The 16,145-nt window shown below is 33.3% G+C and overlaps 1 protein-coding gene across 1 annotated transcript; it reads left to right on the forward strand.

Moving 5' to 3' along the window:
* The first annotated feature begins 316 nt into the window (after positions 1-316).
* On the forward strand, positions 317-14,374 carry LOC125055796 (sarcosine dehydrogenase, mitochondrial). The gene is made up of 16 exons (XM_047658400.1): positions 317-943; positions 1,260-1,370; positions 2,101-2,243; positions 2,889-3,101; positions 3,847-3,970; positions 4,331-4,539; positions 5,339-5,522; positions 6,047-6,137; positions 7,041-7,293; positions 7,795-7,914; positions 9,234-9,373; positions 9,954-10,059; positions 11,259-11,407; positions 11,959-12,233; positions 13,267-13,433; positions 13,980-14,374. Exons 1-16 carry the CDS (start codon positions 829-831, stop codon positions 14,304-14,306), a joined length of 2,727 nt encoding a protein of 908 aa, XP_047514356.1. The 5' UTR covers positions 317-828; the 3' UTR covers positions 14,307-14,374.
* Positions 14,375-16,145: the final 1,771 nt, after the last annotated feature.

The following is a 16,145-nucleotide window of genomic DNA, read 5'->3' on the forward strand; positions in this document are numbered from 1 at the left end:
CCATAATCTTGATTGTCAATCAAACTTAAATTTAGTTTTTAGAGCTGTCAGACCATTTTTTCTGTGAGAAGTTTAATATATTGGACAGGAGATTGTGTCTTGAGATACGAATTAGACAATACCTTTGTGTTATGGTTAATTTTCAATGTAAAATGATAAATTAAAAAAAATTGATAAAACTTTACAATGTTTGCAATAAATGTTGCCATAGAAGTATATATCACAATGACGATTAATTAAGACCTTTTGACACGAACCTCGATAACAAGAAATGGTATAATGTTGTTTATGATAAATATTTTTATTAATGTATATTACTTCGACCGTCGACGAATTCTTGTCTTAGTATTTAAAAAAAATCAAACGTAGAATCACGGGATTTTAGTGGGAAATTTGATAAAATTTGGAACGATAGTGATTAAATTTTAATCATATCTTGAAAAAACTGTGAAATATTTTGTCCGTATCACTAAGGTAGGTAGGTAGGTAATGACATAAGTAAGGAGAAGTGACTTTCATCAAAACAACAAAATAAACCCAGTTTCTTCTTGTATCATAGGTTAAGTGAGATAAAAGTTCATTCAAAGTAAATAATCATATTACATTAGTGCAAACGTTTTAAAATGTACCACGCAAGCTCACAAATTAATATATATTAGCTAATTATAAACAATTATTTTAGCTAATTGATACATGTTCAATTTTAATTTAAATATAAAAGTGTTCTGACAATTGTTTACTCATCATTACATTATTTACTTCAGTTGAGAATAATTTATAAGTTTTTTAAGTAAAAATAATTAAATAGTTGACAAAAACATCAATAAAATGTTGAGAGTGCTACAAAGTAGACATCCAAAGTTGAGTTTGAAGCTAAATGGAATTTCGCAAAGATCATACGCTAATAAGGAGGTAGTGTCTTCGGCGGATGTTGTAATAGTTGGTAAGTTATGTACCTACTTTTAAGTAACGCACCCTACTGTATGTGGAAAGTAAAAACTGCAAATATATAGACTGCAGGCTGCTTATAGGCCGGCGAGTAATGACCACTAAACACAATGACAGTATAGTTTAACCCTTTTAAATGCAGGATTTGCCTTAGTAATAAGGCTATTTATTATTGATATATTACATATTCCCATACTTAGTAAAAAAAATGTCCAACAAATTTTGTTTCAAACAGCTAGGCAAATATTAAATAACTTGCATCGAATGGTAAAGGCATGTCTTGCTAGATATAAAAAAAAGTATTGTCATAGGTGGCGGTGTAGCTGGATGTAATATATTATACCAGCTGTCAAAAAGGGGAGTGAACGCCGTACTGCTGGAGCGAGCGAAGATAACAAGCGGTACAACGTGGCATACAGCTGGTACGGATAATGTCAAACATGCAGGTGTCTGTCAACCTAATACTACATTGTAGTAGGTAGTTTGACAGTCATCTAGCATTTTCTAGTTCTATATATAGGTTTTCATTATATAGGGAGACATAAAAAAAATCATTTAATCACATAGGTAACATAATGTACACTTATGACTTGTCAGTAAAGAAATACATATTAATGCTTCTAATTTTACATTTACTGTCAGTTCTCAAATCAAGGGCGTAGAACGGGAGAGAAGAACTGGCAATAAACTCTCCGCCGATGCCTACGTTACCTTTCTCCTATGTTTCGTGTTTTAAATAACAGGTTATGCTTTGAATATTTTAAATTAAAAACAAAGAATTTGAAATATGAAACTCTCCCTCGCGTTTTATAAACATTGGCTGGTATGGGTTGATTATACCTATCTATGGAAACTAAATCAGTCCTAAATGGACTGATTTAGTTTCATGCACTATTTCATGGTAAGAGACAAATAAGTATTAGAGTAGACATAAGATTCAGAGTCAAGTATTAGCGCAGAGCTTGACTCCAGTTTTTCAAACGTAAACGTTATACGTTTTTGACATACTTGGGGGTTGACACAAAGGGTAGAGTGAGACCTAGGTGAACTTTGAATTCCAATACGTTGTTGACATATGTGAGTCGCACTTAGCTCTACGTTTCGACTCTGAATCTTACTCTAGGAGTAAGAACGCTGAACTGATATGCACAGGTCTCGTATGGTCCCTACGGCCGAGTGATTTGGAGATAAAGCTGTTAAAAGATTCGCGAAACGTGTACCAGAGTCTGGAAGGAGAAACCGGCGAATATGCTGGATGGATCAACAATGGAGGGCTTTTTATTTCTAGAAGTAAGGTAAGATTATTCGCTTTTGTTTGTGATTTCTCCTGAACTCTCCAGAGTCGCTTACTCTGGATATAAAACAACCATAAATGGGAGATACCTTTTTTATTTAAATAAAAATATATATTAATTTGTGGAAATATGAGACTTACCTACCAAATAAATACGTGCAGCTTATCAAGAGTTATTTCTGTCAAGTGAGGTCATCGTTCGGCATAAGTTATCAGCTGTTAACAATCACACAAAAATAATAGAATAATATACATCCATTGCTACGTATAGAACTTACGTATAAACAATCATGCGTACGCGCGTACGTACGTACATCCAGCAGCTCATGTTGATACTGCAAAACTATTAAACTATTAAACGATTTGATTTGCACATAACCACCAGGACCACATAACAACCACCACCTTGTCATACTTTAAGAGGTGCACGACGAGATATTTTACTCAAAAACTGTATTTGTTTTTGTGATAACTGTATATATGACCTATAATATAATTTTTTATAAATACATATATAAAATAAAATAAAAATTAAACTATTCTATATATATATAACCTTATTATTTTCTATATACGCTTAGATATACTAAACTACTCATAGTATTGAATTACTACCCGTAATTTTAAATATTATGTATCTTTTCAGGCCCGTACACAAGAATATCTTCGTTTGCACACCTTGGGAAAAGCATTTGGCATCAAGAGTGAAATCCTTGAACCAAAAGAAGCCCAGAAGTTGTTTCCACTTCTCGACACTTCTGTATTTGAAATGGGTCTTTATTCGCCTGAAGATGGCACTATTGATCCTACAATGGTGTGCAATGTGCTACTTAAAGCGGCTAAGGCGAACGGAGGAAAGGTATTACTCGGACAATAAATAAACGTAGGAACGAATTTAATACTAAGCAGTAATATAAACCAAACAATTGCGTCTGTACATGAAATAGATAAATAAGAATGCTAGAAAAACAAAGGTACATTCAGCGTGATGCAAAGACAGTCTACCGCTAGATTAATTTCTTTCATAGATTTTGCTTGTGAAATAAAATTTGATTGAATTGTCTACTTATTCTAGTAGGAAATTCAACCAAAACACATTCGTAACAGTATTAAATTTCTTATATCTGCGACAATAAAAGTCTAACTTTATTACTAACAAATAAAAAACTCATGCAAAAAATTAGTCCAGTCTAAAGGCCGATTTACATTATCTTAGTGTTTAGGAGAGTGCTTTAGGATAGTACTTTAGTTGAAAAATGTAAGCGCTACTTGCTTTAGTAAACGCTACGCTAAAGAACTTGCCTTTCAAGTTGTACTAAAGCACTCTCCTAAACACTAAGATAATGTAAATCGGCCTTTAGGTTTGGTTCTTGATCTTATTGCTATTTCATCTATAGATATAAAAATGTTATGTTGGTTACGCTTTAAAAACTCATCGATGGAGCTGAAAGTTTAGCATGATATATAATCCGCACCAAGGATTGTTTTTATCATTATTTTTTTCGTTATTTTTTCCACAAGTATTGCAAAATTAAACTTATATGAAATGTTTTCTTTGTCTGTTTCTCATTTCTCAACCAACTTTTATTTATTACTTTTATCAGGTGTATGAAGAATGCCCCGTCCATGACATCTTCTATAAACACAACTTATTGGGAAATAAGGAAGTCACTGGTGTCCACACGGAAAATGGATTCATTAAAACGAAATGTGTTGTCAACTGTGGAGGTATGTATTAATTAATTTGTTCAAATTAATAATATCTAAATTCTAAAGCAATATACAAATTATAATATGAAACCAATTATAATATGTGTTGCATATTCTTCAATGTGAATTATTTCTTTGAAATTTCATTAAATCATGTAAATGCAAATAACGGAATTAAGAATATTGCATTTTCTAGTTCTTTAAATAATTTAATGATCAATATATAAAAATGGCTTTCAAATACCACACGAATTATTACAGTAATTATTTTTCTTTTAATAAAAATATCTTTTTTTTGAAAAATAAAAAGTCCGGTTATAATATTCTCTTATCATCAAAATATTTGATATAAAACAAATTCGTTGCTTCGCTTTATAGGAGCGTGGGGTCCTCGTATTGCGAGGTTCGCTGGAATACCAGCATTGCCTCTCATTCCATTTAAGCACGCGTACGTGGTATCAGAAAGTATACCAGAAATTCGAAACGCACCCAATGTAAGAGACCACGATGTCGCTTTGTATATCAAAGTACAGGGGGAGACCTGTCAAATCGGTGGATATGAAAGCAATCCTTTAATAATGGATCAAGTAAGTGATGCTGTATACATTTCCCTTCTGTCTTTAGTTCATATCTTCTTATATCTATATATATATATATAAGAAAAATGGTCTTCGTTTGAGGCTCCTTCACGCCTAAAACACTGATCGTATCGACATGAAACTACTGCCATTCGATGCGAAATTTCCTAGATGGTTTATGGCTATTTATTTTTTAAATTCCAACGTTCCTTCATTTTTTATTGCTGTTTTACTATTATGAAAATTTATACATACGGACTTAACCGCGGAAATATTCGGGGAGGCTTCCTAGAACCTCAAAACGTCAACATCTGTTAAAAACGAAAATTTTCAATTTTCTTAGCGGGAAATTAAAAAGAAGAATGATAAAAATATGAAAAAAAAATAAAATAATGAAACATTAAATTTTATTTATTTCCTATTATAATTTGCCCAGCAAAGCGGGCGGGAAACGGCTAGTATCTTTATAATGCAATTTTATACCATTATTTTTATTAGGGAGTGCAATTTTATTTTTTGTTTAATAATAATTCTTTGCGTTGTCACAGTTTATGATTTTTCTTGCAAATAATTGTTCGCTTAGCTGAGTTTACGGTTATAAGAAAATAACAGACTAAAATCTACTCACGAGTATTCGATGTTTGTTTTTGTAATTTCATGGGCGAGGTAAAACACCGTGTGGAAATGAATCCGGCATATAATCTGACTTGCCTATTAGAAAAAAACAAATGATCACGCCACAGATACAGAAATCTGAGGCAATTAAAAAGATTGTAGTGATCTTTAAAAAATACTGTAAAATTTCCAGCTTCCCGATAACCTACAATTTCACCTCTACGACCTAAACTGGGACATATTCAATGTGCATATGCAAAGTGCAGCTTCCCTTTGCCCAAAATTGGCAACCATTGGTATCAAGAGTACAGTCTGTGGACCGGAGTCATTCACTCCTGACCATAAACCTGTAATTGGGGAAGATCCTAATGTTTATGGTAAGTCATTAAAATAAATAATTAAATTTTACAGACGACATGATTCATAAACTAAAGAGTTAGATCCATTCTATACTTTAATTTTGACGTTTACAAGTTATAAACATTTAAGGTCAATTATTAAAATTTTGCGTTTAAATTCTTGACCTAGTGCTTTCCAATTGATTGATGTTAATAAGTTAATAGGGATAATTTCCCTATATTATCCTTATAAATAGGGCTATCTGGAAGAAATCGCTAGTAGTAGTATGGTCGCTCATTGCACTATGTAATTAAAAAAAAGTAATTCCTTTTCATATTGTACAATAAAATAAAGATAATAAACAAAGAATTTGCTTCCTAAACTGTGGCAAACATATCTAGAACTTAGAAGTAATATTTTGTAGAAGATTAAAAATACTATTATGTTGGTTTTTAAAACTTTGGAGCATTGTGTACATCTATAATTATTAAGCATTTTTTTAAAATTTGTCATGTATGAATTATTTATCTAATACAAAAATATTTTCATTTATTCAATACAGGTCTATACCACAACTGCGGTTATAATTCAGCTGGTATGATGTTCTCTGCTGGATGTGCTATACAATTAGCCGAATGGATTGTTAAGGGAAGGTAATTTGTGCGATTTTTAAATAAATATTTTTTTTGTTAAAAATATCGCATTGGCGGCTTAAATTTTAATACTACTATATACTCTGATTTTTAATTTCGTAGAATTCTGACAGCTATAATTTTCGACATGTCAGTGATGGCAAACCTTTTTGGCCGGGCATATTTTTCAATTTCAATACGAGTCTGAACATCTGATTCTATACATAATAAATAATAATAAAAATAAAAATCACTTTATTTGACGAAAAACATTTTGTACTTACATTCTAAAGGTTATAAACATACAATATGCAACGAATCGTTGTGTTTTCACTATTAATTTTGGTCAACCTCGTACATAAAATAACATTGTATTGTTAGTTAATGTATCCATTTTATTGTGTTAGATTAAGAGTGGTTACGTTTCTTTTCATCACAAACAGAAAAAACGCACAAGTAATGATAACATTTTTTTTTTTTAAAAGGTTTACTAAACCTGGAATTAGTAGGCAGTGATGGCACCTAAAGAATAAAATAAAGTTATTAAATTTAATTTGATATATTGTTCGTGATATTTAAATATTTGTTAATTTTGTATTAGGTCACTTGAGTAAATAAATTTAGATTTACCTTTTTGTAGGGGAAACATAAAAAAATACGTAGCATTTTTTTTATTGCCCTCAAATAAGTCAAATTTGTCCCGTTCTCGGTGGAGAACTTTTTTAGTAGCAACACTTATAAAATGTCGGAATTCTACGAAATAAAAAATCATAGTATATGTTATGTTTATTTCGGGATTCGTATGAGAATCCGGTTTCAATGTGAAGGCGGCAATCAATACGGAGCAGTTTTCTCGTGATTCGGGATTTATTAATATTTTATTTATTATGATAAAAAAATATTATTTATTAATGATTATTTCAGACCAAATTACAACATGTTTGCCTTTGACATACGCCGTTTTACACCTGCGCAAATGTCTCGAGCGCATTGGGCTCGCGAGAGTAGTTTCGAAGCATATGTGAAGAACTACTCAATCGTCTTTCCCAATGATGAGTCCCTGGCTGGAAGGGACTCGAGTCACGATGCCTTACATCAGGAACTGGTGGAAGATGGGGCAATCATGCAGTCTAGGGCTGGTTGGGAGAGACCAGCTTTCTTTTTACCGGGAGAAAAGGTATAACTCAATGTTCCGTGTTATTTTCAGCCTTCTATGCGTACATAAAAAAAATGCTAGTTTTCATACAATGTATAATGGAATTGAAGTATGAGCGTTTAATAAAATCACTTGGATCATTACCTCAGCGTCTAAGGCACTGTTACTATCCTAACACTGCTCAAAGACTTCGAATTCGACTTAGGGACCTTCAAAAAAAGAGATCAATTCTTAAAAGCCGGCAACGCACTAGTGACCTCTGGCAGTGTCCATAGGCGGCGGTACCACTTAACATCAGGTGAGCCTCCTGCCCGTTTGCCCCCTGTTCTATATAAAAATACTAAAACCGATCAAAACCATTTTTAATTTAAAGTTGTTGCAAAAAGCATAGTACAAAGAAAACAAATACATATCTTAATTGCATGAACGTCATACAATTATTTCCAGAAGCACATTATCATTGAATGGTATTTTCGTATAGTTATGATTTTATTTCTTATCAAGCCATAAATCATGTTTCAGGTCAGAGTGCAGCAATACGATTGGGGTGGAGCTCACGACTTCCCCAGGAATGTGGACCAGAAGTATGAAGAAATTCTGAAGGGAGAATACACGTTTGGATTCTCCAAATATCATGACGTAGTAAGTAATAATCGAATCTAAACATTAATATATTAAAAATATTTTTAGCAAAATTATTACAGTAAAAATTTGATTACCTTTAAGCAGTCAAGACCGACTGCAATATGCGGTCGCCGCACGGCGATCTGCAGTTTCCATACTAAATTCATATTCGCAATACACGGACCGCTCGAGCAGTTCCTGAGCAAACCGCATATTGTAGTCGGTCTTGACTGCAACATGCGTTCCGTCTATGGCCCGTTTTAGTTTCGAAATATCAGTCGTATATTGTTTGATACTTCAGGCACTGGAGGCTGATCACCTACTTGCCTATTAGATTTAAAAGATCATGAAACAGATTCAGAAATCTGAGGCCAAGACTTAAAGAGGCTGTAGCGCCACTGATTTATTTTTATTTTATTTATTTATATTTTTTAATATTGTAATATGTAGAGCATTCAGAATAAGCAATACTTGAGTTTCAAAAACGGATTGCTTCACGTGATTGTAATTATTTTAATACTTTCTCGAATTAATTTCTTTCTAACTAGAGAAATCAACATTTTTGAAACATGTTCATTAAAACGAATGATTTTAATTTTTAATTAAACAGAAGCAATTCTTTTTCCGCAGAGCAATAAAATATAAACCAGAAAGTATAGACTAAAGACTATGGGTATGTTCCGATATACACTGCGACCACTGTACAGAGTACCGTCAATTTAGTATACTGTGAAACCGTTTCTATATAGCCAGCTATACTGGTTACAATTTAAAACGGAACGCAGTCCAGTATACTAGTCAGCTTCGTTTAGCGACACAGTTTTCAAATGAGTGCATCAAAGTTTTTCAATTCAACAACAAAAACTATTATTGGAGTATTATCGCATTAAAAAAATCTATATTAATATTAACTGTCAATTGAATTAATACTACAAAGAAAGTAAGTTAGAATTTTAAATGTTTGTTATTAAACTGTAAGTTATATCAGCCGTTAGGCATTCAAGTGGTTTTGATTGATCACGTGATCAAAGCACTGCGAGTACCTTACCTCGAAAACGCCAGTGCTCGCAGTAGAAGTATAGCGGGGATTTGTGACGTCATATATTTCCTAGGACGCTGCGGCTGTATACTGCAGTCCATAGCGGAACAAATTTTTGAACAGTGGGAGCACTATACAGTACTCGCAGTGTATATCGGAACATACCCTATATAATCACTTTGATTTATATTGACACTTAAATAATAACGCCTGAAGTTGACACAGATTACAAATATTAAATTTTAAAATGCTTTTATACACATTTGATAGGTAGTTAACCCTAAAATATTATTTCTAGATCGGTAAAGAAGCCCTCGCGTGTCGCAATGCAGCAGCACTGTTCAATTTATCTTACTATGGTAAATTTTATTTGACCGGACCAGACGCTGAACGAACGGCTGATTTGGCATTCACCGCTAAGATGAAGAATGACAACAGGTATGAAACCACATCCTTAAATACCAAGCTTTGAATGTGTAATAGGTTTACACACTAAGTGCAGAAAAATGTATTCGTGAAACGGAAATTCGTCGTGGAGAAATAAGATTCATTCATCGCGTATCTCTACACGTGTGTTATTAATTTTATATTCCTTCAGGAGTCATAGTTCACGCAAGTCTCGATTCCGAATCTATAGATTCATATATCAAAAGGATGTTGTCACAAAAATCGCTATGGAATATCACTGTGATAACTTGTAGTTAAAATTTTCATTGAATTGTGTGCTAATTGCACTATTTAATCAATAAATTAATTTAATCAATTACTCTGTAAAATTCGTAATATTAGCGTTTAATAAAATAGACATATCAGAATGAGCCTAATAGACTATAATTGGGATAGCTGATGGCGACGCGTATCTCGTTCGTATATTTATATTATATTAAGTTTCTCATGTAAATAAAAATAAGTTTTTTGTAATGAGTTCTTTAAACATTAAAATTTACTGTATTTTATCGTAGTATTTTTTATATCAAACGTTTATAAACTTTTATTTTATGATACTACTAAATTTCAGGGTAATGTACTCTTTAATGCTAAACGAGAAAGGCGGTGTCGAGGCGGACTTGACCGTGTGTGTGATTGACGGAGGGAGCGGACAATTGCACGAACCAATTTTCAAAGTAAGTCCTGTAAATTAATATGTATTTATATTTAGTATACATAATAGGTTTACGACTTCATCACCTAAAAAAATTAATAAATAGTCAAATTTTTGAGGTTATACTTCTTTAGGCGCGTTATGAAAAATTGATGAGAGTGAAATTTTACGATGCGCGCGCACCGTGACACAATATTAACAGAATGAAGTTGCCCACGGAAGATGCTACGGCATTGGACATAATTTAAAAACAACATTCGAATAATAATAGAATTTATGTTACACTTAATGTAAGAGAATAATAATAAATATTTATTTATTTAATTTTTCAAATGTTAACTGAACTTTATTGACTATAATGACTCCTTTTCCAATCTTTGATTATTTAATTGTAATTAATTATTTACATGCAATCAAAAACTATTTTTAATAATGCCAAAGAAGTATAAAGGCTGATTTACACAGGGTCAGTAGACAAGTCAGTCTCAGCACCAATGTCGGCGCCGCGACTGACTTTAACTGTTTACATGAAGTAAGTAGTAGTGGTGCGTTTCTCACGATGAGCACACGTGTGTGAAGTCAGTGGGAAAAATGAATTCGCGAAAACAACTGAAACGACGATTTAATTATTTGTTGAAAAATTTATCAATTTTGCTGTTGAATGAGTTAATAGAAATGGTAGAAAATGAGATAACTAAAAATAAACGACAATGAGTAAGAAAATGGATTGACGATAGAAACGAAACTGGTGGCTCAGCTTTGTTGCTAAAGCAATTGCGATTTGAAGATCCTGCGGAGTACAAACTGGCTATGAGGATGTCACCACAGAATTTTGACGAATTGCTGTCAATGATATCGAGCTCTTAATTTGTATCGCCAGCGAAAAAAACGTAGTCACTCTACAACGCAGCGGCAGTGACTAACCACGCACTGACTTGTCTGTTTACACGGGGTTTATTTGGCTGGCGCGGGGGTGCGCGGGTGGCGGGGGGCGCCAACTGACTTTAAAATATTCGCGTCCGAATATTTAAGTCAGCGCTGACTTCAAGCCACTGTACTGACTTCAAATCAGTTTACACAGGGTTTTTTTCGGGTCAGCACTGACTTGCCTCGAATTTGTAGTCAGTTACTGACCCTGTGTAAATCAGCTCTAACTTCTTACGCGCGTACGTAAGTACACGCACCCTTTTTTATTTATACTAAGTTTAGTTAATATTTCAGGGTCGTGGATACTATGTAGTAACTAGCGGGTTTAGTGCGAACCACACACTCGCACATTTACGACGAGTCATCCAGAAATACAAATTGCGAGCAACCATCACAGATGTCACTAAACAAATTTGTATTTTGGGTATACAGGGGCCTCACAGGTAAGGTTTTTGTTTATACTTTCTGGGGCCTTAGACAAAAAGACTTTAGAACGGCGTAAGACACTCACGCAAATCAAATTTGTATAACAATGGTAATGGATTACCTAGAAAAGGAAACTTGGAATTAAAAATAATTTATTTTAATTGTAACTAATATAAGCATTGTAAATAACTTAAGACGATCAAAAAAAAAACTAGCCCGAGGTTCTTTCCTTTCTCCTTGTGTGCTGGTCGCGATTCCGAACAGGTGGTAGAGTTGACAATTCAATGTGATCACGTGCCTCAACTGAATAAATGAATTTTGACTTTAACTTGACATGGGAAGAAGCGAGAGCTAAGGTCATTATATTCATACCACAATATCGGGTTACCCCTGATCACGTGGACACGTTTATCCAGAATTTTTTAAACGTCCATATTTTGTTATGTTACAAACAGTAAAAAATACAGCACAATTTCGATATACGAATAGCGACGGAGATATTAAGAGTTATTAGGAGGTATTATATCTTTATTTGAAATAATTAATATAAATCATTATTAACTTCCAGCCAACGTATTCTTCAACGCTACACAAACTCAGGGCTTTCAAACGATGCGTTCCCAGTTAACACCCACCGCAGTCTCCACGTAACAAAAGCACCTTATTCGACTGAGAATAAGAGCTACACTTGCAGAGCATTGCGTGTTACGTGGTCAGGTGAATTGGGTTGGGAGTTGCATATACCCTCGTCGAATGCTATACAAGTTTATAGGGCCTTAAGAACAGCGTCTGGTCTTACTAATGGAGGATGGCGAGCGCTTACTTCACTCAGTATGGAAAAAGGTAAGCAGATTTTATTACCACAATAAACTAGATCGCGCGCTTGGGAATATGCTTTAATAAATAAAATAATGGAATAAATATGTGGAGCGTATAAGCATGTTTGTGCAATTTAAGATGATAGATAAATTAAATTTAGCGGAGTTCTATAGTATAAGTCACATTGGTTTTATGTTATTATTATATTCAATACTAGTAATCTCCAAATCTTCCAATCTTGGGAAGATTCCCAAGATTCCCAATACTTTGATACTTTGCTGCTGTAATACTTTTTTGACATCCAACACCTTTTGTCTTCAGTCACCGTGACCACGCACGCGAAACGTCGGATAAATTTAAAATTATGTCAAATAATTGTAAATTTATAATAATACATAACTTTAATCCAGTAAAAAGTTTTTTCTTTAAATGTGTAAAGGTTATGTTAATCAAAGACAATACTATAGTTTCTTTAGTTTTTAATTTCACTCGCTTATTCTGGTATATAATGAGCTTGCTAGCTATAATATGGCATATTTTCCCTTTATCACTGCCATTTTTCAGTACTTCGTTTTTTCTCCAAATGTTATTAAAGATTTAGAAAGACAGGGCGAGGATCGCTAGTCCCTCTTTCTGAGCTTAACTCTTTAAAGTCCAAAGATAATCCAGTTGTATTATTTATTAACTTGAATATGTGTGTAATAAAATAACAAGTAGAACCAGAGGTTAATTATTCTAGTGTGGTCTCTTACTGGTAAACTTTTCGGACAGCTTTGGTATATCGATCCTATAAGGCATTCCATTTGTTATTTGTCCATACTTTTAATTGTAGTTTCCAATTACCTATATATGTATTACTTTTAAGTAGTTTGAAATAGAGAACACTAACTGTATGTAGTAAAAATATTTACATAATACTTCGCAAACTTATTTTTTTTATGTCTATTATGTCTTAAACTTATTTTATAAATGTAGATGAGAATTCAGAAGATATTGCATAAAAATGCACATTGAGAAAATATTATAATTACATGACTTTTCCTACGTTTTCTTTTAGGCTACCATTTATGGAACACAGATCTACGGACAGATGATAACCCTGTGGAAGCTAATCTTGCCTTCACCTGTCGCAAGAATGGGGATTACATCGGCAACGAATTTGTCACAAAAGCAAAAGTTGAGGGAGTCACTAAGAAATACGCTTACTTTACTCTTGATGAGAAGGTACGACTTTAAATAAAATATCAAAATGTATTTAAGAGATGTCATTGTCAAGTTGTCTTTGGATGTCAAGGCAAAGTTTAAGTCACTTTTTGCTGCGCACTCATTTCTGTCGATGCGTCTTTAGGTATTTCCGCATCAATACGATTTCTCTCAAGACAGGATCGTACCAATTCTGATACCAGCCAGGAACGTACACAGGGAAGAGCTTCTGAAACTGTTACAAGTTTACATTGTTATTTCATAGCTGTTACGGCCCCGCCCAGCTTTTATATAGTATTTTATGATCTTATAAATTGACGCCAAACTTACCTATAGGATAATAATAAGAGCATGATAGCGATTATTAGATAATTTTCCTGATGTTGCTAATAATAATGAAATATTTACATCGCCAATTTTAACTATATCATATAGAATTGAATTTTCCTTCTTTTTTTATGTAACTAGAGGAAAACGTTGAATGATGGGCCTGAAAGCTCGCAAGTGGCTTTTAAGGCATGGAAGGAATTATTTTCCTTTAAATACTCGTTCATAAATATTTTTCAGATTCCGATATACGGTCAAGAAGCAATATACAGAAATGGAGAGGTGGTAGGCTACTTGAGAAGAGGAGATTACGCATTCCACTTAGATAAACCTATTGGCGTTGGTTTCGTTACGAATAAAGGAAATAAAGTAACATTAGATTATTTAAGCGAAGGTATATACGAAATAGAAGTTATGGGAAAGCGGTATAAAGCAGCTTGTTATCCAAAATCACCATTTGATCCAGCAGGACAGAGATTGCTAGGAAACTATGGAGATATGGGAATGGATGAGAATATATATGAACCTCACGCGGGGCAAAATGAAAGAGCTGGTGGTGTAGAATAATATTGCTAGAACTTTCGTAGAGGTTTATGAAACTATATTGTATTTTTTAAATAAAACATGTGTGTAAAATTTGTATGTTTTACTTTAACAAAATAAATAAAATATAAACAAAATTAATATTGACATTAAAGACGAAAATGTCAAGTATTAAATATCGTTACTCAAGTAACTATGCACCATCGCACGTCGAGTCAGCTGTTTTATTATATAAATAAAACATTATATTCCCGTACACATCACAACTCATATTCTACTTATTACTCATAGTATGAAGTTTTATTCGCCATTCTTGGTTCTACGCAAAGACCTTTTATTTTTCTAATTAATTTTGCCTATAACAGTCTATCATCATCTTGTTTCATTTTTAAGTATTAAAGACAATTAAAGTAAAATGACAAATCATTACTATTACCTAGGGAGCATTTAACTATATGATTTGCTCATTTTTATTTATAGGAATTAAAGTTCGGATCAATACGACAAAATTTTCTTTATGAATGAAGGTCGTACGTTGCTGCGTTTTTGAGTTACAGTGGTTTAAATCTCTAAAAAATCGATACTAAATCATTTGCTCGTGCCTCTGGGGTTAGTGGTCAATACCATTTATAGAACGATTTTTTTTAAATCCAGGTATCTGCATTATCACAGAAGGTAGATGTAAAAAAAGCTGTAAAAAAATGTAGCAAATGATATAGTATATCTGTTTTTTTTACATTTCTAAGGGGTTGTCAATTGACAACGCAGCGGTCCACGGTACCATGGTGGCAGACGTGGTCCTTAATATTCCTTATCGTATAATTATCGCTATTAAAATGGTCTGGGAGTTGGGAATGGTGGGAGTTTTAAGGGTAAAAAACGGTTTATCTCGATTTCCGGCAAAACTAAAAGTCCTATCGAAGAAAGTTAAATGGCAAAGTTGTAGGTAATAAAAAGATCTAAAACTTTTGTATTCACACATTTTTCACATAACCTCAAAATTTATGTGAAAAATTCAAATTCACTTGGTTTTTCACCCCCCACCCCTTCCCGACCTCAGATCGCCCGTAAATTATTTTTCCTTTAATTTTTATAATATTCTCCTCCTTTTCCAATAGGTTTCATCCTACTATTATTTTTTTTCACTTTTTATTTATTTTAAAGGCTATCTGCACTGGTCTAAAAGGAAAATTGTTGCGGATTAAAAGTCACTTCTTTGCACTGACGCCTGGGCGAGTTTGCCGATTGCAATTTGCAGTGGATAAATAGCGACGCCCGACGGTGACATTGCTTGTCTTTACAAATTTTATGTACGATAGATAGTTTAGGAGATATAGCCATAAACGTGTTTTCACCCCTTTATCCAACATGGCGGCCGAGGGACAAGGGCGGCAACCCAACAAACTTGAAGTTAAGCTTCTTCCCCTACATGTCCCATAAATAAAATTGCGTCCTCTATCAAATGTTCAGTTTGGCCCTCAAACTGTAACATTTCAATGGACTAATTAGTAACGTATTTTAACTCGCCGCCAACTTTCAGAAAGTAGCCTAATAGGATTATACTACCTTCTATAAAAAAAAATAACACTATACATATTTTCATTCTCCTACGCTTAGGACGCCTTACAAATAAAAACTATTTTTTTTGGTTCTTCCATATTGATTGTATTGTGCATAACATGGGGACGATTTGAATAAAATTAGATCATGAACAATTGAAAATTTTAACGATTAAAAATAATAAATTAAATCTAGTGTCCGAAAATAAAACTGCTTAAACGTCTCCGGTCTCGTACTGCGTACCGCCATAAAATCCTGAAAAATGCGTTTAGTTATGTGTCACCGTTGACACATGACAGAAAT

The sequence above is a fragment of the Pieris napi genome, chromosome 14, assembly GCF_905475465.1.
Source record: "Pieris napi chromosome 14, ilPieNapi1.2, whole genome shotgun sequence".
NCBI lineage: Eukaryota > Metazoa > Arthropoda > Insecta > Lepidoptera > Pieridae > Pieris > Pieris napi.

What these genes read in the sequence shown, in the direction of transcription:
- LOC125055796 (XM_047658400.1), top strand. Translation starts at nt 829, where the DNA reads ATGTTGAGAGTGCTACAAAGTAGACATCCAAAGTTGAGTTTGAAGCTA. An exon ending in ATGTGTTGTCAACTGTGGAG is followed by an intron (nt 3,971 to 4,330) that starts GTATGTATTAAT and finishes TTCGCTTTATAG; the next exon opens with GAGCGTGGGGTCCTCGTATT. An exon ending in GGTATACAGGGGCCTCACAG is followed by an intron (nt 11,408 to 11,958) that starts GTAAGGTTTTTG and finishes ATTAACTTCCAG; the next exon opens with CCAACGTATTCTTCAACGCT.